General features: G+C 48.4%; 1 protein-coding gene across 5 annotated transcripts; it reads left to right on the forward strand.

The window, feature by feature from the left end:
• Positions 1-6426: 6426 nt before the first annotated feature.
• LOC107517263 (cytochrome P450 4F2) lies at positions 6427-19774 on the forward strand. 5 transcript variants are annotated; one of them, XM_036233885.1, is made up of 14 exons: positions 6492-6575; positions 6768-6809; positions 7136-7334; positions 8410-8554; positions 11320-11373; positions 11463-11590; positions 13259-13380; positions 14143-14413; positions 15429-15495; positions 15685-15814; positions 17837-17970; positions 18066-18130; positions 18308-18390; positions 18752-19774. In XM_036233885.1, exons 3-14 carry the CDS (start codon positions 7137-7139, stop codon positions 18933-18935), a joined length of 1581 nt encoding a protein of 526 aa, XP_036089778.1. In that variant the 5' UTR covers positions 6492-6575; positions 6768-6809; position 7136; the 3' UTR covers positions 18936-19774. The 5 variants fall into 5 exon arrangements, with proteins under 5 accessions (XP_016013297.2, XP_036089781.1, XP_036089778.1 ...); XM_036233887.1 differs by having other exon boundaries at positions 6522-6575; positions 6736-6809; XM_016157811.2 differs by lacking the exon at positions 6768-6809 and having other exon boundaries at positions 6427-6529.
• The last annotated feature ends 3983 nt before the right edge of the window (positions 19775-23757 follow it).

Genomic DNA, 23757 nt, shown 5'->3' on the forward strand with positions numbered 1-23757 from the left:
GGTGTTTGTCTTTCTCTCATTATTTCACTTAGCATAATGTCCTTAATGTCCATCCATCCATCCATCCATCCATCCATCCATCCATCCATCCATCTATCAATGCATCCATGTTGTCACAAAAGGCAAGATTTCCTTCACATATCACTTTGGAATATACTTTCCTAACTCTGCCTTTGTCTGCTAGAACTCTCGCAACACCGAGGTTTTATCAGGCCTATTTTCAGATGTAAAAACTGAGGCTCAGAAGGCTGACAAGCTGTGCCTAAGGCTGGTCCCTCACACAGGGACCACCACCGCTGGTCTGACACACACTTGCCTCACTCTGGGTGGGGTCCTAGGGTCCCCGGAGAAGGCCCAGTTTCTGCCTTCCCTCTATACTGGCTGGAGGACATTTCATAAGTCAGGTTTGTGCAATTTGGCAGCCGAGATGTTCCTAGTTGTGTGATTTGAGGGGCTATTCAGGCTTGTGTGATTTGGAAGCTAAGACCTTTACCTTTAGGCTTGGTCTAGCCTCCTCAGTCTTGGAACAAAGTCTCTTCCTGAGATGTCCTTTCCCGTTCTGTCACTTTATCTTGTAATGGGCGGAGCCCTGGTTGGATACACCCTGCCCTCATGATGGCTACAGAGCCCTGCTGGGGTTTGAGTTCTAGGTCATGGCTGGTGAAAGTTCAGCATCCACTTAGGCTTCTGAAGAACCAAAGTAACCCCATTTTGTGACAGACCTCCATTTGGGCCGATTCCTGGAACGCATGTGTGACCATCACTGTGGGAACGCTATAGAAACGGTAGCCGCCCCCCCCCCCTCCCACCAGTCACCCTGTAGGAATGGCCCTGGAATTCCCCTTCTATTGTTTGCTAGTTAGACCTCCCCTGTGGCTACCTACCTGCCCACCAATCCTGCAACACCAAGACCTGTCACCCCATTCTGTAGTTTTTTCCCTTTCAATATGTCTGTAAGATTAAGGAAGGGGCCCTTCTTCTGCACACTGCTTTGACTGTGTATGGCGTTGGGTCCGAGCTCGCTCGCTAAGAAACTCCCTTGTGTGACTGCACCGGCAGTTGTTTCCTTTGCGGCTCGTGGGGTTCCGAATCGGGGCACAACACTTCAACATGGGGCCAGATTCTGCTGCCCACTTTGGCCTTCCTAAGGATCCCTTGCGTAATCTCATGGGTTAGTGCTCTCATCCCTAGTGTCAAAAGAACAAGAACCTGCTTGCCTTGCTGCGCAGCCTGGTTGTCCCATACCACGTCTGCCCTTGAAGACCCTCCTTTATTCAGGCCTCTGCTCACGATGACTCCAGGCCTTAGGTAGGACCCGTCCCCCAGGCATATCTCTGATCACTGATAGCTACTGATCATTTATTTGATCATCACCCATCTCCCCATGAGAAATGAGCCCCTTAACAGCAGGGTCAATGTCTTCCATGCTCACTGCTATACCCCCAAGTGCCTAGAACAGTAACCAGACAAAATAGATGTTCAGTAAACTTAGAGTTGTGTGAACTGCCCCGGGAGGTATGTTTTTCCCCTTCTTTTATGTTGTGAGAGACACCTGCAGTCATGGCAGGATGCCTGGTGCTTGGAGCAACAAGGTCACACTACAGGGAGGGCGCACACGCCTTACCTGTTCTGGGACTTCTTGCTCTAGGCACAAGGGTAAGAAGAGGGAGTAGCTGATAACACGGGGGTGGCCTTGAGGCTGAATTTGGGAGTTGACTGTAATCTGTAACTACTAATCTGATTGTACTAATAATAATAACAAAGCCAGCTTTGAGAGAGAGAGAGAGAGACAGAGACAGAGACAGAGAGAGACAGAGAGAGAGACAGAGAGAGAGACAGAGAGACAGAGAGAGAATAAAAGGCCATGGAGACAGGGCTGGGGAAGCCAGCATTGCCCTTTGTCCACTCTCCTTTATCCATGTTAGTTAATGCAATTCCAGACTGTGGCTCTTCTTCCTAACTATCTCCACGACATTTTATAACTGAAAAAAACTGAGACCTGGAGAGGCGAAGGTGTTCCCCTCCCCGTGTCCCTTGCAGAACTCGGACTCGGGGGTCTTAAAGCAACATGTCTTAATACTTGAAGAAATATACATGGCTCGCAGCTGGGATGCAGTTCTGAGCCAGTATTTCTGAGCTGGGGTGTTAGAAACCGCATTTCCCGCAAGCTCTCTGGTGATACTGGTGGAAGAGATCTAAGGACCACACTTCGACAGCCAAGTCTTAAAGCTCACGACAGCAAAGGTCGCTTTCTTTCCCAGATATTTAATGAGCACGTAGTATATTCTACGCTTTGCTGTCATCTACTGTCTAATTTACTGCCAGATGCTTCACTTCTCTGAGTGGTGTTATGGGTGGACAATTTTCCATTAAGCCAGCATTAAGTATTTACTTCTAATTCTGTTAACCAGGGTGTGGTAATCTGTTCAAGTATTCTCTTAACCAGGGTGTGGAAATGTGATCAAGGAGATGGTGTTAACCAGGGTAATCCGATCAAGGATATGCTAACGGCCAACTGCTAACCAGGGTGTGGTGATCTGCTCAGGGATGTGCTGGTGGCTATATAAACTGCCTCTTCTGGGAGCTCGATGCTGATCTCTTCTAACACGATGTGGTAGAGAGTCAGTCACTGGCCGGCTAATAAAGGCTCACAATTCAGCTCGATTGGCTCCGTGGGTCTTGGATTTGATCACACCACCACAAGAGAATCCAAGTTAATTGAACTGTTTAGAAGAGGCTATTACATTCTGGGGCTGCAATGAATGGCCAAATGGGTATCAGCCCGGTGCCACATCTGCGTGGACAGGCACTGGGGGAACTCTGAGAATTGGATTTCACTGAGGTCAGCCCGGGAACCTTCGGATTCAAGTACTTGCTTGTGTTCATTGACACTTTTTCAGGATAGACTGAAGCCTCCCCCACCAAGCAGGAAACAGCTCAGGTAGTAGCAAAGAAATTAGTCTCAGAAATAGTGCCTCGATTTGTCCTGCCCATAACACTGGGGTCCGACAATGACCCGGCTTTCATCGCACAGACCAGTCGATCTTTAGCCAGAGTTCTAGAAAGTAATTAGAAGGTTACATTACATTTACAGGCCTCAGAGCTCAGGACAGATAGAAAAGATGAATAGGGCCTTAAAAAACTTTGACTAAGTTCAAATTATAAACTGGGGAGAACTGGGTGAGCCTCTTTCCCTCCCCTCTATTTGAGGGCACAGTGCACCTACTGTAGGGAGATCACGACTTGTAAATTCATGTTTAAAAGACCTCCTCCACTTCTCCCCAAACGAGGGAGGATGGGCTTGCAGAGGTCTGTAACTTCTCCCTCCTTGGGTCCTTGCAGGCTCTCCACCTAGTGTGGCAAAGGGCTCCGTGGCCAGAATGCCAGCTCAGTCTCTTACCCAGCCGCAACCTGCCTCACCTGAGCCTTACTGAGGGGGTACCCTTCCTGGTTTTAAATGTCTTTTCTGAATGTAAATATTTAAATGAAGTTTTTGGAGTTTTTGTTTGTTTCATTTACTACATCAACCATGGTTTCAGAATCTGCCTTTTGTAAAGCTTAGTTTCAAAATCTGTAAAGTTGGCTACTGTTTTTATGTTAATCATTCAGACATTATTAGAAATAGCTTAGCTTTGGTCAGACCAGGGCTCAGCGACAGAGGGGACAGGATCTTGGTGTGAGAGCGTGTTTAACTGGTCCCCGTGGTTGACTACTCTGCTTTCCTCTATTACAGGACATTATCGATACCTTGTATAATTAATTGGTTAACTACGTATGTAAAAAAGGGTGCAGGCAGTGAAACTCATGGTTTTCAGAACTCACTGCCCACCGCTCCAGGTTGACAAATCAATGATTTGAATTCCCTTAGAAAACAAGTGGGAAATGTTAAGGGTGGAAAATTTTCAAATGGCCAACTTCTGCTTCCATTGTTTAATGTTAAACAGGGTGTAGTTCTAGGAGCTATTCTGTGCAAAGATATGCTAATGTTCAGGGTGTAGTTACCCTGTGTAAAAGATATGTTAATAGCCAGCCTCTGCTTCTGTAAACCTGTTTGCTGGCTAGAGGGGGTTTACGGGCTTTTTAAGCTATTCCTTCTAGAGGCTCGGGGCTGATTCTCTAGTGGGGAGAGTCAGTTGCCCGTTGGCTAATAAAGGCTCATAATTAATCTCAATTGGCTCCGTGGCTCTTAAATTTGATTGCACCACAACACCAGGACTCTGGTTTATCATGCTTTGGCCCTGCCCCCTGTCTCTGATATGGAAGGACCTGCCAGCATTTGAATTCTGCCCCTGCAGAGGGGAGGAGATTCTGGATGGCTGCTGCCGGGCTGTAGCACTAGCCACCTGAATCCCCTGACCAGTGCGAGAGGGGAGAGAGGGGAGAGGGAGGTTCGGAGCCTCCTCAACATTCCGAACCTCCTCAACATTCCGCCAGTGTCAGCAGAACTAACCGTCTTTCCCCTACTCTCCTGCTCAGCTGCTCTGCCAGGAGCCCCACACTTCAAGGAGCCCCTCACCTAAGACAACCTCCCAGGGCAATTCTGGACAAGATTAAGGGCCAGGAGCAGAGCAGTAGGTCAACTGGGAGGATAACTTATGTGGTGATACAAGGCCTCAAGGTATCTCCCTTCTGGAGTGGCCACATTGGCTGAGATTCACCACTATACATGTCCCTGGATTAATAACGTATTCTTCCTTATGAATGGAGGTGGAGCCGCGTGGCAGAGAGAAAAGGCTTGGGCTTGGGAGTATGACAGACCTGGGTTCCTTCCAGCGTGACAGCTTGGGCTAGAGGTTTGTGATCTCCGAGCTTCAGTTTGCTCTTCTGTTAAATGGTGTCTTCCCTCCTGTGGATGCCATCACCTGGTTTCTGCCCCATCCTCGATCCTCGGGGCACTGGCCTAGAGAGCTGAGGGGAGGGGGATGTATCACCTTCAAGCAGAACATCTGGCGCATAGGACGTTTACTTTATGTGGTGCACCTGACACATGGAAGGAACTTTTGATATAGAGTACCCAGCACCCAGCAGGCATGCTTTCTGTAGCTAGCCTGGCAGACAGTAGACAGAATTTATAGAGTATCCAGCACACAGTAGGAATGCTTTATTAAATACTTTGCACAGAGTAGGTTTAGTTTATGTAGAGTACCTGACACATGGCAGGTCTACTTTTGTAGAGTACCTGGCATACAGTGAGCATGCGTTACATAGAGTACCCTGCATGCAGGGGGTGTGCTTTATATAGAGCTCCTGACACTTAGCCAGGAGCTAGTACACAGTAGGCATGCTTTATATACAACACCTGGCAGACAGAATTTCATGTAGAGTCCTTCGCATACAGGTGGTGCACTCTGTGGAGAGTACGTGGCGCACAGCAGATGCGGTTTATAGAGTACACCTGGCATGTAGTAGGTACGCTTTAGGCGGAGCACTTCACACACAGTAGGCCCACTTTTTGACGTGCCCAGCACAAGTAGGCACATCGTAGAATGTACGTGGCACACAGTAGACGTGCTTTATATAGCGAACCTGGCACACGGTAGGCATACTTTTTGTAGGGTTCCTGGCACAGAGCAGAATGCTCTTTGAGGCACCCGGCACACAGCAGGCACGCTGTTCATATAGTCCTCTGAGCGGAGACGTTTTACTTTACGTAGCATACTGGCACACAGCAGCACAAGTACTAGCTGCCAGCCCTGATCCTTCAGTCCACCTTTTGGGGGTTCCTGATCCTTGCCACCTTCCTGTGGAACACACCTCTGTTACCCTGTCAAGATCTCATCTGGCATCCTACTTCTCAGATGGAAGAATGAGCACAGAGGGAGCCATCCTAGCTGGCAGTCAGAGCCATGCAGGGTAGAACACATTCAGGGTTTCCCAGATCTGCCCTCCTCTGTCTGGACTCCTCAGTTTTATCCTCCTTGCCTCTAGGTGCCCTCTTCCCCCTAGGCCCTTCCTGCTCTGAAGCTGACAGGGAAGTCCCCAGCCAGGCTGGTTGGTTTGTTCCCAGTAGGTCTAAGCCCAGGCCCTGGGTTGTTTGGAGGTAGGACTTGAACTCATGCCAGGCTGTTCACCCAAGATACCAGATGCCTGAGTCTTTCGTCTCTCAGTTAGACAAGTCTGAGCTGGTTGTGGGCCCAGCTCGGAGAAGAATTTCGAAAATGTTTGTGACAAGATTCACCTGGCAACAAACAAGTCCAAGCTTTTACCTGCTACACCTTGGCATTGGAAGGGTAGGGTAGACAGTAAACTTGGGCTCCTAGAGACACCTTTGCTTACCCCTCATTAGACCCCACCCCACACGCAAGGTGCTGAGTACTGAGGATCCAGTGTCCACACTGCATGACATTAGGCTGGTTCTGGCTCAAGTTTTGGGCCACTCCCAATGTGAAGGGAATAGCCTTGAGTTTATTTGGGGGATTGGCTGACTCAGTCAAGCCCTGCCCCTCCCAGTTCAGAGGTCAGCTTGGCGAGAAGACCTCCCAGGAAGAGGGAGAGGAGGTCGTATGGAAGGAGCTGCTCCAGGCAGGAGGTGCCAGGCTGGGGCTGGTGGCACTGAGGGCACAGCCTAAGCTGGGGTGGCTCAGGGAAGTGAGCTGGCCCAGGGGAGGTGGCTCAGGGAAGTGAGCTGGCCCAGGGGAGGTGGCTCAGGGAAGTGAGCTGGCCCAGGGGAGGTGGCTCAGGGAAGTGAGCTGGCCCAGGGGAGGTGGCTCAGGGAAGTGAGCTGGCCCAGGGGAGGTGGCTCAGGGAAGTGAGCTGGCCCAGGGGAGGTGGCTCAGGGAAGTGAGCTGGCCCAGGATTCCGTTTCGGAGGTTCTTCTTCAGTCTTTCTCCTTCTCCCTTCTCCTCCCTCCGTCTGTCTGTCTCTCTTTCCGTCTGTCTGTTGCTCTCTCTCCCTGTCTCTCCCTCTGTCTCTCTTCCTCTGTATTTTCTTGGGTCTCCTGTTCTTCCTGAACCTCCATTTGCCCATCTCTGAGCCCTCCCTGGCCCTAGCACTCACCATCCCTGCCACTCCTGGCCCTGTCCCTCACACTCTTGGCACTCCCCCTCTGTCTGTAGGCTGCCTCCATCTCTGTCTCCGAGCCCCCATTGCCACCCCATCCTTGGCCTCAGGAGCTCACCCTCTGTCTGCCCTGCAGGATGCTGCAGCTGAGCCTGTCCTGGCTGAGACTTGGGCCCCTGGCAGCCTCCCCATGGCTGCTCCTGCTGCTGCTGGTGGCCTCCTGGCTCCTGGCCCGCTTCCTGGCCCGGGCCTATGCCTTCTATGACAACTGCTGCCGCCTCCGATGTTTCTCGCAGCCTCCGAAGCGAAACTGGTTTTGGGGTCACCTGCGCCTGGTGAGTGTGGGCAGCAGGAAGAGTCTGGAGTATCGGGTTGATGGGCTCCCCAAGGAGTTGGGAACTAGGGATAAGTCCTGAGACCATCCTGCTATCCACAAACCTCATGGGGACGTCCCTGTGCCCACACCCCCACCAGTCTGCAGCCACTCCCAGAATGAGGAAAGTTCATCTTCTTTTAGCCAAGGTTGTCCTCTCTGTGGGCAAAGAGTGTTAAGGGTGGAAAATTTTCAAAGTGAGCCAACTAGATAAGTCAGCTACAGGGAAGAAATATCTTTAGATACCAGAAGTTGTCCTACTTGCTTGGGTGTGGGTTTAGGAAATGTATTGTATAGGATATGAAGATGGCCAGTGTCTGCTTCTGTAATCTGCTCACTTATTAACCAGAGTGTAGTCCGAGGTGATGTATTTGTATCCTGTTAATAGTTGACTTCTGCTTCTGTAAACTGCTTACTTGTTTAATGTAGTTTTGGGCTTTGTGAGCTGCCTCTTTTGCAATTGTAAGAGTGAAGACTTCCCAGTAAATCAGTAACAAGGAGGTGATTCCTCCAGGCACCAAAGTCCCAGGAAGAGGCACAACATTCCAAGATACAGATAACAAGACTGCCTACCAGGCTATGTTTGATCTAGCAATTCCCCAGATACACTTATCTTTGTAAAGGACATTAACGGTTAACTTCTGCTTTCTGTAATTTCCTTACTATCTCTGTTCTAGGAAGTAGTCTGAGGCTTTATAAAACTGCCTCAAACAAAGACCCGGGGCTGATCTCTAACCCTGCTTGGTAGAGAGTCAGTCGCTGGCCGGCTAATAAAGGCTCATAATCGGTCTCGATTGGCTCCGTGGGTCTTAGATTTGATCACACCACCACAAGAGCATGTCTTCTCCCCGTGTCCTGAGGTACACCCCGGGGACTTGCGGAAGCCTCCAGGATCCCCGCGCCACGAGAGTAAAGAAGCAAGAGGAAGTAGATTTCCTCATCTGGACAGAATCTGGATATACTGTGCACTGCACAGGTTGCAGGGGGGCACGTGCTATGGCTCCTTTTGGTGAGTGACAGCCCTGCCTTGCTTGCAGGTCACTCCCACAGAGGAAGGCCTGAGGTACATATCTCAGCTGGTGAAAACCTATCCTCAAGGATTTATGTTCTGGCAAGGCCCGGTTATCCCCATCATCCTGTTATGCCACCCGGACATGGTCAGGGTTGTCACTAACGCCTCAGGTATTCACACTCGGCTTATGGTGGTGGGTGCCGTGGCACACCTGAGGCTTCCAGCTCCTCCCTGCCACGCTTCTGTGAAGCCCACGCAGGACCTTGGCCCTCTGACTCCCTCCCTTCCAGCCATTTGCTTCTCTTATCATGTATTCAAATCTGCCTTCTCCCTCCAATGCTGTCTGTCACCTACCCTGGTGTCCTGGGCACCATTTGGGGCCTCAAGAGGCTTCAAACCAACGTTCCGTCCTGGAGGAATCCTCAGTGTTAAGGAGATGAATCTGAATAGCCGGATCCTGAGCTAGCGTGGTCACGCATGGCCAAAGGTGGGCTGTGGCAGCCCAGAGAAGGAGCACGGTCTCTGCTGGGGCAGGCTAGAAGGCTTCCTGGAGGAGGAGTTGCTGGAGCTGGGTCTGGAACAATGAGCAGAAAAATTTAAAAGCAGAGGGTAGAAAGATGCAGGGGGCATTGCTAGCATTCCGGGCCCCCAGTGCCCCCCATCCCCAGAGCAATGAGGCCTTGTGGCTGGTGGAGGATTTGTGCTTGCTATTTCTGCGATGTCCACTTCTGGTGAGTCAGTTCCTTCTACCCCACCCTGTGGCTCATCTACTTCAAATTCAGTGCTCTACTGCTGAAGGCCCCAAAATCTCTCCAAAGAGACTCTACCTCAGCCTGGATCCCTTCCCTTGCTCTCTACCTTCCTCACCCTCAGACATATGACGCTGAGGAGGGGAGCAGGTAGCATTCACCAGAAAGCTTGGCTCAGATGCCAAAATTCTGGATGACTCTGGGCAGGTCCTCTGTTCTCATTGGCTGCTGAGGTCTCCTTCAGTTCCGAGTGGTGGAAACTCAACCCTGTATGATCTAAGCAAATAAGGGAATTGGTCAACTGTCTAGTCCATGGTGGTTGTCTTCAGCCATAGCTGAATCCAGGTTTCAGACAAAGTCCTCCATACTTTGTTTTCATTTTTTAGTTCTGTTTTCTACTGTGATCATTTAACTGTCATGCTAGTAAGAGGAATCCCAGAAGCTCGACCCCCATGGAAAAGTGAGCTTATTCCCAACAGTTCCAGGGAAAGTTGCAGGCATCATTTTAATTTGTCTGGCTCCGTCCAGTTTCTCATCCAGTCACTGCCACTCTGATTGCCCTGTTTGGGCAGGCACGGGGTTCTCAGAGTTATTGTTTTGGAGTTCAAAGCAGTTTGATGGTTAAGAATTCAGGCCCTGGATTCAGAGAGAACTGGGTTCAGGTCTCAGAAATGCCATTTACTATCTGGGAGATCATGGGCAAGTGACGTCATTGTTCAGAGCCTCAGTTTCCATATCTGGAAAATGGGGATAGAAGTCAGGTGACTGTGGGATCCAAATGAGGGAAGACTCTCATTGTCATGTACTGAGGGTGTGGGCAAGGAACCCAGGAGGAGGATGACCTGCTGGGCAAGATTCATGCAGCTCAGATCTGGGTCTCTGCCCTGCAGGTCCTTCCCTTTGACCACCTAGAAGAATGTGAATTGGGGCCTCTTTGTTCCCTTCCAGATTCAAAGCTCAGAGGAAGGTCTCCTGTACACATAGGACCTGGCAAGCACCTATGGGCATGTGTGCTGCTGGGGGGTAGGGCCCTGGCACGCGGTCATTCGCATCTTTCACCCCAACTGCATCAAACCAGTGCTCTTTGCTCCAGGTAGACATCCCCCTGGCCACAGCTTGCCCATTGCTGAGGTTTCTATGTTGCCTCCAACTGGGCAGGCTACACAAGTGCAGATAGAAGGGGCTGTGGCAGAGACACCAACGTCTCTGTGTCACCTCGACCCCCACCTGCCCCACCTCCAGTCATGACTACCCATGCGTAGGATGTGTCTGTGTGACATCCTCTGTATGGCCATGCCTGGTCACATTTCATGTTTCTACTCATGTTCTAGTAACAGCTGGGACATGTTCACACCTGGGATCCAATAGAGATGGCCTTAGCTGTGTCTGAGGCTCAGCTGTAGCCAAGGACTTTTGAGGCATGTCGGGGACTGTCTTGTGCTTGTCTGAGATGCCATTCGAGATTGTCTGGTTCTCCCGCCGGTCATGCTTGAGCCATGTTTGGGATTTGTCCGATGACTGGGACCCAAGGCCCCTCTGAGAAGTGTCTGATACCTTATGTGGTGAGTCTTGTCCGAGGCAGGTCATAGGGTATGTCTGAGTCGCACCTGGTCTACATCTGTGACATTCATGGCACCATATTTAAGTCTTATCTGGGGCCCATCTGTGAGACACACTGAGGTCATGTCACATTGTCTTTGCATCCATGTCAAAGTATGTTGTGTTATGTCAGGGTGTGTCATGCCTGTTGTGTCATGTCTGGATATACTGACACATGTTCAGACCATGACAGATGTCCCAGGAGACATCAGAGAGTGCTGTGACACACCGGGTGTTCTAGGTCCCTGTAAAGGCATTTTGCAGAGCGCTGCATTGTACTCGAGTGTGTAGAACATGTTAGACTATGTAGGAGCCATGTTATGGCATGCTGGGCATGTCGTGCCATGTTGGGGTGTGTCTAAGTATGTCGGGGTGTGTCTGTGGGCTTTGCCTTTGCTCTGCTCTGTGCTACAGCCTGGTCTTGGCCCCTCTTCCCCCTTCCTTCCCTGTTCCCTCTGCCGTTATCCCACTGCTGCTATGCTGGGTTTGGAAAGGGAATGCAGACCCCTGGCTGGGAATCTCCTCTCCCTAACCCAAATCTCTTCCCTCCCCTCTCCATGCTCCGTGATGGTCCTCATTTATGTCAGCTGCCATTGCACCCAAGGCCATGCTCTTCTACACCTTTCTGAAGGGTTGGCTGGGTGAGTAACTATGGGCGAAGGGGGTTGGGGATACCATTGAAGGGCCTAAAAAGGCATTGCCCTTGCCCACTCCCTGCTGCCTCTGCTAGGGGATGGGCTCCTGCTGAGTGCCGGTGACAAGTGGAGGAGCCATCGTCAAATGCTGACACCTGCCTTCCACTTTAATATCCTGAAGCCCTATATGAAGATTTTCGATGACTGCGTGAATGTCATGCATGTGAGTCTCTTGAACCCAGGGTCCCAGCTAGAGCCTTGGGGGTGATGGAAGCTCAGAGACATCTTGTCTGGAATTCTGGCTCTTCCGAGTGGCCTTGTGGTCATTGTTCTTCCTTTATGAGCCTCAGTTTCCTCAGCTGCAAATTGGAATAATGGTCTCCATTTTGTAGGGTAGTCAAGATGACTTAATGGAGTCATGTCCTTGGCACATAGTAGATGCTCAGAAGGCATTCATTTGTTTCCCTCACAGTAGCCTTGGAATTTTAAAACATAGTTGATGATAATGATGAATATTGCACAATGGTTATCGCTCAGTGACAAACCCCTTCAAAACAGTAAGCATTTATTATTGCCAACAAATCTATGAGTTACCTGGCTGGGTCTTCTGGAAGTGGTTTGGGTCACTCACCTACCTGTGATCCGCTGTAGGTCAGGTAGGCAGCTTTGCTGATCTGTGCTCAGTCTCCTCTCTTATGATTGGGGCTAGGCTAGCTTCAGGATGACCTAGGATAGACTCAGCTAGACAACTGGACTTTGTTTCATAGGGTTATCTCTCTCTCTCTTTCATGGGTGTCTCATGCTGTTTACATGGCAGAGGCAGAGTGCCAAGAAATTGGGAGTAAGATGCAGCACCTCTTGAAATCTAAGCTTAGGATCACCACAGCATCATTCTCACCACAGTCTAGTGGCCAAAGCAAGTCAAAGGGAGGTACAATAGACTCTACCTCCTAATAGAAGTTGCTGGAAAATCACATTTAAAAAAGTGTAGATGTATGTAGGGAACTGAAGGGTTGGAGGTATGGGTTTGGGGAAATACCTGGAATTTTTTCATACTTGCAAGCTCATAAGTGAGCTTGTTACTGTTTCCTGGGTTGCGCCAGAGACACGAGACTCCGGGGCCAGAGACAAAGGACAGTTAATTAGTCATGGCTCAAGTGGCATGTGCTTCTTATTGGTTTGCATTCTCTCTCCAAGTCACCAAATCCCATGAGGTGACACAGGTACGCTTCAATGGATGCCTGCACATGCAGTATGTTGCAATAGGAGAGAGGAATACTAAGGTTAGGGACTCTATACCTTTTATAACAATTGGCAGCAAGCCAGATATTTGTCCAGGGACAAGATTGTTTGCTGTAAATACAACTCTGAGAGAAGGCCTAGGTAAAGAACATCAGGGCCTCGCATTTCTGGCATACTTAAGACTATGCAGGGTGCTTGGTGCCCATGGATGACAACCTCTCCCAAAATGGGACATTTTCCTAATCAATTCATAGCAATGAAGATTGTGACAGCTAACATTTATTGAGAACCTACCGTATGCCAGAAATGATAGGCAAATTCTATGGCATATGTTGTCTAATTTTCATAACAATGTGAGGTAGAGATCACTTTTTCCCCCCTTACATATGATGAAATCGAGGCTCATGTAGTTTAGGAGGCTTGCTCATGTTTATACAGCTAGCAAGTGAGCTACTAAATGGATCTAGGATTCCAACCTGGTTTATCTGACACCAAAGGTGGTCATCTTAACTGTTACTGAAGATTTGACAGGTGGAGCCCCAGGCACACTGATAAGCCGGGGGACTAGGCTTGAGTGTGCAGTCCATCCAGGTGGTTGGGTTGGGGAAGGGATCAGGCAACTCTAAGCTCTGTTCCCTTCTCTGTCCAGGCCAAGTGGCAGCGCATGGCCTTGGAGGGCACCACCCGTCTGGACATGTTTGAACACATCAGTCTTATGACCCTGGACAGTCTACAAAAATGCATCTTCAGTTTTGACAGCAATTGCCAAGAGTGAGTCTCTGCCCAGAGCCCGGGAACATGAGCCATAGACCCAAGGGAGCAGATGGAGGGAGGACTGACCGGGGCTATCAGAAGTACCTTGCTGGAGGAGGTGGGTCGAGCTAGACATTGAAGGACAAGGAAGGGGAAAGAGAAAGAGCAATACTTTACGGTAGGGACAAATGATAAGCTCCAGGAGGCTAGGATGAGTAGAGTGTGTGCAACAGTGAGGAGACGTACTGGAAATGAGGTTGGAGGGGTTATATCCTGAGGCCACTAAAACGTCAGGGAAAGGAGTGTGAACTTTATCTTGAGGTTTCCATGGAAGGCATTTGCGCAGATGAGAGTCATGTCCAAAGCTGAGCTTGGAGATCTGACTCTAGAGAAGACCAACTATTGTGTAGACACAGGATGGTGTTGATTTTGGATGCAAGGAGACTAGGGAGAGGGCTGGGCTTATTCACCAGCTGGGGGAGGATCAAGTCTGAGTTGTGTGGGAATGTTTTATGAAGGAGAAGGGGCAGATACTGAGTAGTAAGCACGATGTCTTACCTCATGGGGCACGGAGGCAGCTCACAGAGATAAGACGCAGGAGAGAAGAAAGTCTATAGAGAGTCATGTCTCCTGGATCTTCCCCACCATGTATGTGTGGGGCCATCTGTTTCTGGATACTCAGTTTCCTAATGGGAGGTAGCTCCTGACTTCTGGTGAGAGGTGCTTTTTGGTCTTCAGGTGAGCTAAGTTGTTGCCTTTCTTCCTGCCCTCATCCTGTAGGAGGCCCAGTGAATATGTTGCCACCGTCTTGGAGCTCAGTGCCCTCGTGACAAAACGGCACAATCAGATCTTCCTGTATAGTGATTTCCTGTACTACCTTACTCCTGATGGAAAGCACTTCCGCCGGGCCTGTCGCCTGGTACACGACTTCACAGATGCCGTCATCCAGGAGCGGCGCCGCACCCTCCCTGATCAGGGTATTGATGACTTCCTGAAGGCCAAGGCTAAGACCAAGACTTTGGACTTCATTGATGTGCTCCTGCTGACCAAGGTAGGCTTCTCTGGAATCTCAATTCATGAGATAGAATGGATCTTGACTTCGAATGTCAGATTGAAGGACTTGAACTTGATGCATAGGGCACTGGACAGGGTGCTTCGGGAAGGGAAGTAAGGGTGAGGGGTAAGTTCTAGAGATGACTGTGTATTGCGGCCTGTTGGGGATTACTAAGTCTGAAAACATAAAGGCCCTAAGATTTTACTGTGCTTCCAAGTTAACAAGTCAGTTTACCACGGAAATCTATATATACAGATACTCTGGAACCATGGGTCAGAGCAGTCCACTCATTACTCACAGTAGTAACAGTAGCTAGAGTAGAACTGTAGCTCTGGTTCTGCATTCTCAAACTCTTCCGAGGGCCACAAGATGCTTTAACCTGTACGTGTAGCCATGCTGGCATCACAGAAGTGCCTTCACATTTTGAATCTTGGAACTTATACAGGACAGCTGATACATCTGGCTCTTCTTCCCTGTGGCGGTGGAGGAGGGGTGAAGGGAAGGGGAGAGGCAGAGAGAGACACAGAGAGGGAGGGAGAAGAAGGGGAGAGATTATTATTGTTCTGGAGCAGAAACAGATGTTCTGCAGTGAGAAGGCAAAGCCTATATAGTTCTGTGGATCTACAACCTATTCCTTATCTCCAGGGAAGACAAAGAATCTGTAGATTTACTATCCTAGAATGTGAGCAACTTATTCCGGAGCAACGTTCAATTTCTGACTTCCAAGGCAAGCTGCCATTCAATCATCCTGTAACCCAAGCTGTCGCTCACTGTTTTTCTCAGAAAGCCCTCATCACATAGAAACATGAAAATATTCAAGGGTCATGGATTCCTCCCACCAGGAGGCAAGGAGGCCGAGGAGGGGACCCGTGGATTGAAGCCTCTGGCAATAGTGAACAAGGAGGCCTTGGATTGCAGGGGCCTTGGGCTTCTGGATGGATGATGGAGCTTCAGAGATTGTCTCAGGGTCCTCAGAGCTGGTGTGATCTGAAGAGTCTTGCTTTTTTCTCAGGATGAAGATGGGAAGAAATTATCAGACGAGGATATTCGAGCTGAAGCTGACACCTTCATGTTTGAGGGTGAGGGTCCCAGTGGGACTACAGAGGAGGCAGGGGTCTCTTCAGCCCAGGGACTTGGCGGGTGGGCCCTGAACCACCTTATTCCTCCTAATCCACCCCACCCTCCCTGAGGGCCTTCACATCAGGGCACAGTTTGCCCTCCATTGCTGAAGCAGCCCACAGACCCAAGCCTGTCTGGCTGCCTCTCAGGTCATGACACCACAGCCAGTGGCCTCTCCTGGATCCTGTACAACCTTGCAAGGCACCCAGAATACCAGGAGCGCTGCCGGCAAGAGGTGCAAGAGCTCCTGAAGGACCGTGAGCCTAAAGAGATGGAATGGTGAGTGCAGGTTCTCATGGCCTGTTTCTGAGCTGCTCTCATTGGCTCTGCTTCCTAGATGGGGAAGAGGGAAGATTTTTTTTGGTCAATTCTGTCATTTTTGCTTAGTGAGAGTGGGAGCAGAGACCAGAGGCAGGGTCTGGTATTCAGCCTGGATAGCAGGGCATAGGCTACAGGATTTGGGGACTGAAAGATCTGACTGCTGAGAGAATTAGTGACTATGTGTTAGAGCCGTGGATGCCACTTAGCACATATTCAGGAGACATGACTCTCCCTTTTCTCTCCAAATACACATTTAAAAAAAAAAAAACAACAATAAACAACTCCCTGAATGTTTGCTCATCTCCTGTCTCCTAATTCCTTCCACAGTGTTTAGTCCAGAATTCACAGAGGACACCTAGGGACTAAAGTCATTCAACTCTTGTCCAGGAACACCTGAATCTTCATCCATTTAGTCTCTATTCAGCAAACACTGCTACACTGCCTTCCCTTCCCCAATTCTGTGCCATCTCCAGTTCTTTCTAGCCCCATTCTGTGTCCTGGAGACCTGGAAAGGACCCAGACCCAGCCTTTGCCTTCCAGGAGCTCCCAGACTGGTAGGGAGGAATAATCCCAGGTGAGGACATTCCCAGTCCACATGGGCAGGGCTGGGGCCAACAGCAAGATAGGCAAGGCTGAGGGTCAAAAGAGTGTCATAGCTGAGACCTTGGCTGCTGACCAGTAGGTATTTGCATGTATTTGGGTGCAATTAGGTAAAGAAGACCCCTGGGCAAAGTGAAGGGGCGGGAGAAGGGCAGAAGGAGAGGGAGGAGAGAGTAAAAGGTTGGAGAGAAAGAGAGAGAGGGAGGAAGGGAGATGGAGGTGTGGAAGACTTTGAAATCAATGTTAATGCTTTCAAATTTAACCTAAGGGCAATGAAGAACCACTGGAAGTGTTTGATCAGGAGGAGCACAGATCATATCTGAGCGCCAGAGAGATCTTTCTATGGCCAGTGTGGGGGACATACTGGAGAGGACAAGCTATGGAATGGGGGCGCAGGGAGGAGATTCTGGCGCCTGAACCAGACCAGGGGCTGGGAGATGGTGAGGAAGCATTAGGCTGGAGGCATTTTGGAGGTAATGTTCTCCACGCGAAGCCTTCACTCAGCACAGCAGTCCTGTCAGGTGGAGAAGTTTTTATGTTTTCGACCAAGACTTCAAACACAATTATGCACTTAGTTAAAAAGAAAAGCGTACGAAAGCGTTTATAATAAAAATAAACTTCCTTCTTCATCCTCACCCTAGGTTTAACGTCCATCAATGACTTCCTGTGTGTCCTTTCAGGGGTGGTGTTTTGTAGCTTTTCAGTTTTGAACCAGTTAACTGTATCAGCTATTGAAAAGTTAAATCACCACAAAAACATAAGGCGATTAAAGAAAAAGAATTCGGCTCCATTACTGGATCTTTCGCATTTATACAAGTTATCCTGTGGATTCTCTTGTATTTTCTAAAAATCACTATCTGCCCCAAATGGTACATTTACCCCCACATTTCAAATTGCATTATCTCCTTTCCCCCCTGTCTAATGGCATTGCTAGTATCTTTAAATAGCATCATGATACATAAAACATTGGATCTGTTTCTTTTCTTTTTTACTCATTTGCCTCTTGATTTTACTCTCTTGCAATAAAGAATATTTTATTTTTTTATGCTAATTTTTAAACCTTTTTATGGTTGGCTGCTGTGTGGTATGCTTTGCTCAGAAAAGCTTCCCAAAATACCTGGCTAAATTTCCTCGGGTACTTCGTAACATTGCTTTTCTTTTCTTTTCTTTTCTTTTCTTTTTAAACTACTTTATTGCGCTATGACTGACAATCGAAAAGCTGTGCATATTTAATGTACACAACTTAATAAGTGTGTAGGTATTTGATCCACTGAAATTAATTTCGTTATAGAGAGAAAGGATCTCATAGAGCAGCAAGAAAGCTGGGTGGGGGGTGTCTCTGTTTTTGCTCCCTGAATAAGGGCTTCGGGACTTCTACAGGGACGATCTAGCCCAGTTGCCGTTCCTGACCATGTGCATCAAGGAGAGTCTGCGGTTACACCCCCCAGTCACGGTGGTCTCCCGCCGCTGTACTCAGGACATCCTGCTTCCTGATGGCCGAGTCATCCCCAAAGGTGCCATCAATGACAGGGGGAGGTGCTCCCGGGCAGGAATAGGAGCCTGTCAGGCCTGGGTGACCTCTTTCTAACTGGCCCCTTCTCTCCCACAGGTGTCATCTGCCTTATCAGTATTTTCGGGACCCATCACAACCCATCTGTGTGGCCAGACCCTGAGGTGCTGCCTCCTCCTCCCATTATCCTTGTCCACCCCTGTTGGGGGACCTAGGGGAGGGCGCAGGGTTCTGACCCGACAAATCAGACATCACCGCCCCGATCATACACATGCCTGCCTCTCCAAGGCCGGCTGTCTTGAGAGACACCACCCAGCAGCCTTGTCTTGGGCTGTCTCCAGGTGTATGACCCCTTCCGCTTCGACCCAGAAAACATCAAGAAGAGGTCACCTCTGGCTTTTATTCCCTTCTTAGCGGGACCCAGGTGAGAACAGCAGGGATCTGAGTCAGGGGCAGGGCGATGTGGGGGCGGGAAGGGAGGAAATTGAAGATGGTCAGCATTGTCTCTCCTTCCCTCTCCTCTCAGGGGTTATGGGTAAGGGTGTGAGGAATGGGGTTGGGTGGAACCAAGGAGGGGCCCCCAGTGTGCCCAAGCCCTCCCCGCCTTCTCCTCTTCCCCACCCCCAAACCCCCTGCCTGCTGGTCGGAGTCGGGGGCTGAATCCAGGTGTATGCCAGGCCACATGGGGTAGGAGGCATGCTTAGCCCCCTTCTCTGTCCCTGCGCGTGGGAATGGCGGTCCCGGCCAGGTCCCAGGCACAGTCCCGTACTCCCTTCCGCCCACAGGAACTGCATCGGGCGGACCTTCGCCATGACCGAGATGAAGGTGGTCCTGGCACTCACGCTGCTGCGCTTCCGCATCCTGCCCGACGACGCAGAGCCAGAGCCGCGCAGGAAGCCTGAGTTGATCCTGCGCGCCGAGGGTGGACTTTGGCTGCGGGTGGAGCCGCTGAGCGCGGGCCCTCAGTGACCCTCTGCCGCCTGGCCTGGGATCCACCCCGATCCCACACACCTCCCTTTGCAGTTCCGGGGTGGGGTGGGGGTGGGGGTGGGTGGTGAACTGTGCTGTTACCTTTGCCCCAGTCTCCCCAAGACCCCGAGAGCCAGCAGGGGGCCCTTAGGGTCTAGCTTGGTGGGTATGGCTAGGTGGAGGAGTCTGGTGTTTCTGAGCCCTGGACCCTGCCTATCTCTCCAGCTGACCAGAAGAACCCAGGCTGATCGGGGTTCTCCCAGAGCGCAGATACGGGTTTTATCCTGTGGGCAAGAGGGAGCCATGAGTGGTGTTTGAGCAGGAGAGGGGCCAGGGTTAAAGACAGACTTAAGGGGCACATGTGAGGCTCTGAGTCACACAGGAGAATCCATAGAGGCAGATTTCATTTCTCTGAGTTGTAGGTACCTCCCAAAACAGAAGTCCCTGGCCATCCCAGAACAGAAGAGGAGGCCCCCCAGCCCATACTCTGGCATCCTTTCCAGACTTTTATGTTCCTCTGCTTTGTCAACAGCTCCATCTTTGTGTCTGCCCCTCCCCCCCCAGTTAGTTCCTTTGGTGACTTCCTTGTCCTTCCTTCAGGAAGTCTGTCTCTTGCCTTTTCTGGGCCCCCTGATGCTGCCCATGCAGCCTGAGCCACCACTGTATACTAGGCACTCTTACAAGAGTCTAGAGGGAGGGCTCATCTCTGTTCTTTCACCTCCAGGTTCTTCCTTCATTCTTCTCACAGGCTACCCCAGCCCATCTTGGGGTGGGACGGGGTCAGGGCCATGCCACGACTCTTAAAATTTAAAGCCAGACCACTGGAAACAAAAATCGCTCTCAAGAGTATAGGCTTCGGAGTCAGATTGCTCAGGTTTAAGCTGCAGCTCTGCTATGTGACTTGGGCAAGTCAATTCCCTTCTCTGTGCCTTGGTTTTCTTAACTATATAATGGCGATGACACCAGTATGCCCCCCAGGGTTGTCTCAAGGACCACCTGTGCTTGGTACACAGTAAATGATGAATAAGTGTTGCCATTATTACTTTTTCTCTCTCAGAAAGCCTGGCTCTTAAAGCACGTTGTCTTTCACGCCTGTTATTTCTGCTACGAGCTTTAAGAAAAGGGCAAGCCTTGTAGTATCTATGCTCCTTGCATCAGCTCGCTCCCCCCTCGCGGGCCCCATACGTTGGAAGCAATTGCTGAGAGTGACGGGGCACCTGAAAGTCAAGGAAGTAGGAGAATGAGAGGAGCCTCAGTTCATGTCTCAAAACAATATCTTGCTACAAATGTTGATCTCCTTTCATAGCCAAAGGGACTGTGCAGCACCAAGCCCCTGCTGGCCCCTTGAACTTTTTCTCCGACTTATCACTGCACTGGGTCTCCTTGACCTCCATTCTGATCTCCTAGTATAGCTCATCTTTCTTCTCCTCAGGGCTTTTGCACGTGCTGTTCCCTATGTTGGGGATGCTTTTCTCCCTGATCTTTTGTGACCATGTCTCATTATACAGGGCTCAACTGAAATGTAACCTTCTTGTAGAGGCCCTTCCTTTACTATGGAAGTACCACCTCATCTAATTAATTTTCATCCCATTACTCCATTAACCTCCCTCATAGGTCTTATCATCATCTGAAATAATCTTGTTTATTTGTTAAGCATGTGGAATATTTAATAAGGTTAAAATATCCATTATTTACAACTATGAAAAACTGCAAGGGCCTTTGATGCTGAGCTGGCTCAAAGCATAGAACTGGATAAACAGCCCAAAGACAAGAATGTGGAGAAAAGGGAACCCTCATACAATGTTGGTGAGAATGTAATATGGTGCAGCAACTATGGACAACAGTATGGAAGTGCCTCAAAATATTAAAAATAGAACTAACATGATCTAACAATTCTACTTTTGGATATTTATCTGAAGGAATTGAATTCACTATCTCATATGATATATGCACCCATATGTTCATTGCAACATTATTCACAATAGCCAAGACATGAAAATAACCTAAATAACCATCAATGATCAGTGGATGAATGAATAAAGAAAACTTGGAGTAAAAACACACATCCATACCCATGCACACAGAGAGGAATATTTTTAAGCCATAGAAGAGAAGGAAATCCGGCCTTTTGTAACAATGCAGGTGGCCTTAGGGTTTTATGCTAAATGAAATAAGTCAGAAAGAGAAAGACAAATATTGTATGATCTCATTTAAATGTGGATTCGAAAAAAGCCAAAATCATTGAAACAGTAGATGTGTGGTTGCCAGGGGCTGGAGGCTGAAGGAAATGAGGAGATGTTGGTCAAAGACTGTAAACTCATTCACACTGACTACAAAACTGTAGCTAAACTTAGGTATGACTGACTATTCCTCTATAAGTAGGAACAGCAATGACTAGTTTTTACCATGAAACAAAAGCATGTGGGTGATGGGAGAGAGAAGCCCTCTTTTTCCTCTGTGGGATCTCCCGCCTAGAGTATTTAAAATGAGACTTGTCTGCACACAAAAAAAGAATGAAATAAAATCATATGTGAAAATTGGTGATTTCAAAGCAAGAGAATCTTAAGGGCATGACTTGAGTCCAAAAGTCACCTCCCTCAATCCCTGCATGTCCTAGTACAGGAGTCAATGGATTTCTGTTTGTTTTTGTCTAAAATTTATACTTCTGTCCCTGACAACTGAAACAGTCCCTACCAAATCACTTAGGAGTCTGTTGCCTCTTCTACATCCAATGGGAGAAAGGGTGATGACCTCTGTTTGAAGCCTCCCTCCTTGGGTGGGTCATTTCCTCTTTGGATACTTTAATCATGAGAAAATGCTTCTTCTGGGGCATCCAGATCTCAGCTAGTCACTCATACAGGTTGATAGCATAACAACCTCAGAAGCATGAAGGCATCTAGTTCAATGCCTAGGACACACGATTTTAAAATCACAGCATGTTTTTTATTTCCTTTAAGACACTAATACAATGTATAACTCTTCAATTCACTTACTCACATTCTTGTGAATTATTTTTACTCCACTATAAATGTCAGAAAGGTGGGGGACTTTATGTTGCTCAGTGCTTGAATTCCCAGAACTTGGAACACAGAAAACAGTCAATAAGTGCTGGTTGGATGAAAGACTGGATGTGTTTTCAAAACATGTGGTCAGATAAATGAAGTAATTGGTTGGCTCGAACACCTGCAGAACTCTACTGAGTGATGAAACAATACTACTTAGCATTTATTGAGCATTTACTAAGTGTCAGCATAAAACTAGACTGTTGTCTATCACCACACACCAAAATTAACTCAAAATGGATTAAGGACCTGAATATAAGACCAGAATCAATAAAATGCATAGAAGAAAACATAGGAACTAAACTCAAGAACCTTGGACTTAAAGAGGATTTTTATGAATGTGACCTCAAAGGCAAGGGAATTAAAAGCACAAATAAATGAATGGGACTATGTAAAACTAAAAAGCTTCTGCTCAGCAAAAGAAATTGTCAACAAGGTAAAGTGATGACCATCCAAATGAGAAAATATATTTGCAAGCAACACCTCTGATAAGGGCCTAATATCCAAAATATACAAAGAACTCATATGACTCAATAATAACAACAACAAAAAAGATCCAATCAAAAAATGGGCAGAGGACCTGAACAGACACTTCTCCCTAGAGGACATGCAAATGGCCAACAAATATATGAAGAGATGCTCAACATCGCTAGCTATCAAGGAAATGCAAATCTAAACCACAATGAGATACCATCTCACACCTGTTAGAATGACTATAATCAACAGAACAAGTAATAATAAATGCTGGAGGGAATGCAGAGAAATAGGAACCTTCATACACTGCTGGTGGGACTGCAAATTGGTATAGCCACTATGGAAAACAGTATGGAGGTTCCTCAAAAAACTAAGAATGGATCTACCCTATGATCCAGCAATCTGTCCACTGGGTATTTACTCCCAAAGCTTGAAAATCCATATCCAAAAAGATATTTTCACACTGATGTTCATAGCAGCACTATTCACAGTGGGGAAGAAATGGAAGCAACCAAAGTGACCTACAATAGATGATTGGATAAAGAAGCTCTGGTACATATATACAGTGGGCTATTACTCAGCCATAAGAAGAGATGAAATACTGCCATTTGTGACAACCTGGATGGACCTTGAGATAATCATACTAAACGAAATAAGCCAGACTTAAAAAGTTGAAAATCACATGGTATCCCTTATATGTGGGATATAAACCTAAAAGCAACAAATGAACAGGACAAACAGAGACTCAGGAACATGGACAATGGACTAGTGGTTACCAGAGGGTAGGGAGTGGGGGAGTAGGGAAGAGGTAGACAGGGTAAAGGGGGTCAAATATAGTGGGGTAGGGAGAAGGTAAAGTGGGTAAAGGGGATCAAATATATGGTAGCTGAAGGAAACTGGACTCTGGGTGGTAAACACACAATAGAATATACAGATGTCAAATTATAATGTACACCTAAAAATAATATAGTTGTATTAACCAATGTCACCCCCGATAAACTGAAAAAAAAAAAAAAACAAGGAAAGAAAAACAATAAGTCCCTAGAGAATTCAACTGAAGTGATGTCATGGGGTCTCCTTAGCAGGCAATTAGTAGAATTTGTCTGAACCTGCCACCTCCAGCCCCACCCCAGTGCCCTCTGTGCCCATTAGTCAAGGCTTCTGGGCATTCTTCCTTGAGAACATAGATAAATTAAAAATATTATCAACTTGTGGTGTTAAAGAGTGTAGTGGGACATGCATCCTGCACACTCCGCCAAACTCTGCTGGCATAGTAACCCCAAGGA

This window comes from Rousettus aegyptiacus, unplaced genomic scaffold (genome assembly GCF_014176215.1).
Source record: "Rousettus aegyptiacus isolate mRouAeg1 unplaced genomic scaffold, mRouAeg1.p scaffold_m13_p_16, whole genome shotgun sequence".
Taxonomy (NCBI): Eukaryota; Metazoa; Chordata; class Mammalia; order Chiroptera; family Pteropodidae; genus Rousettus; species Rousettus aegyptiacus.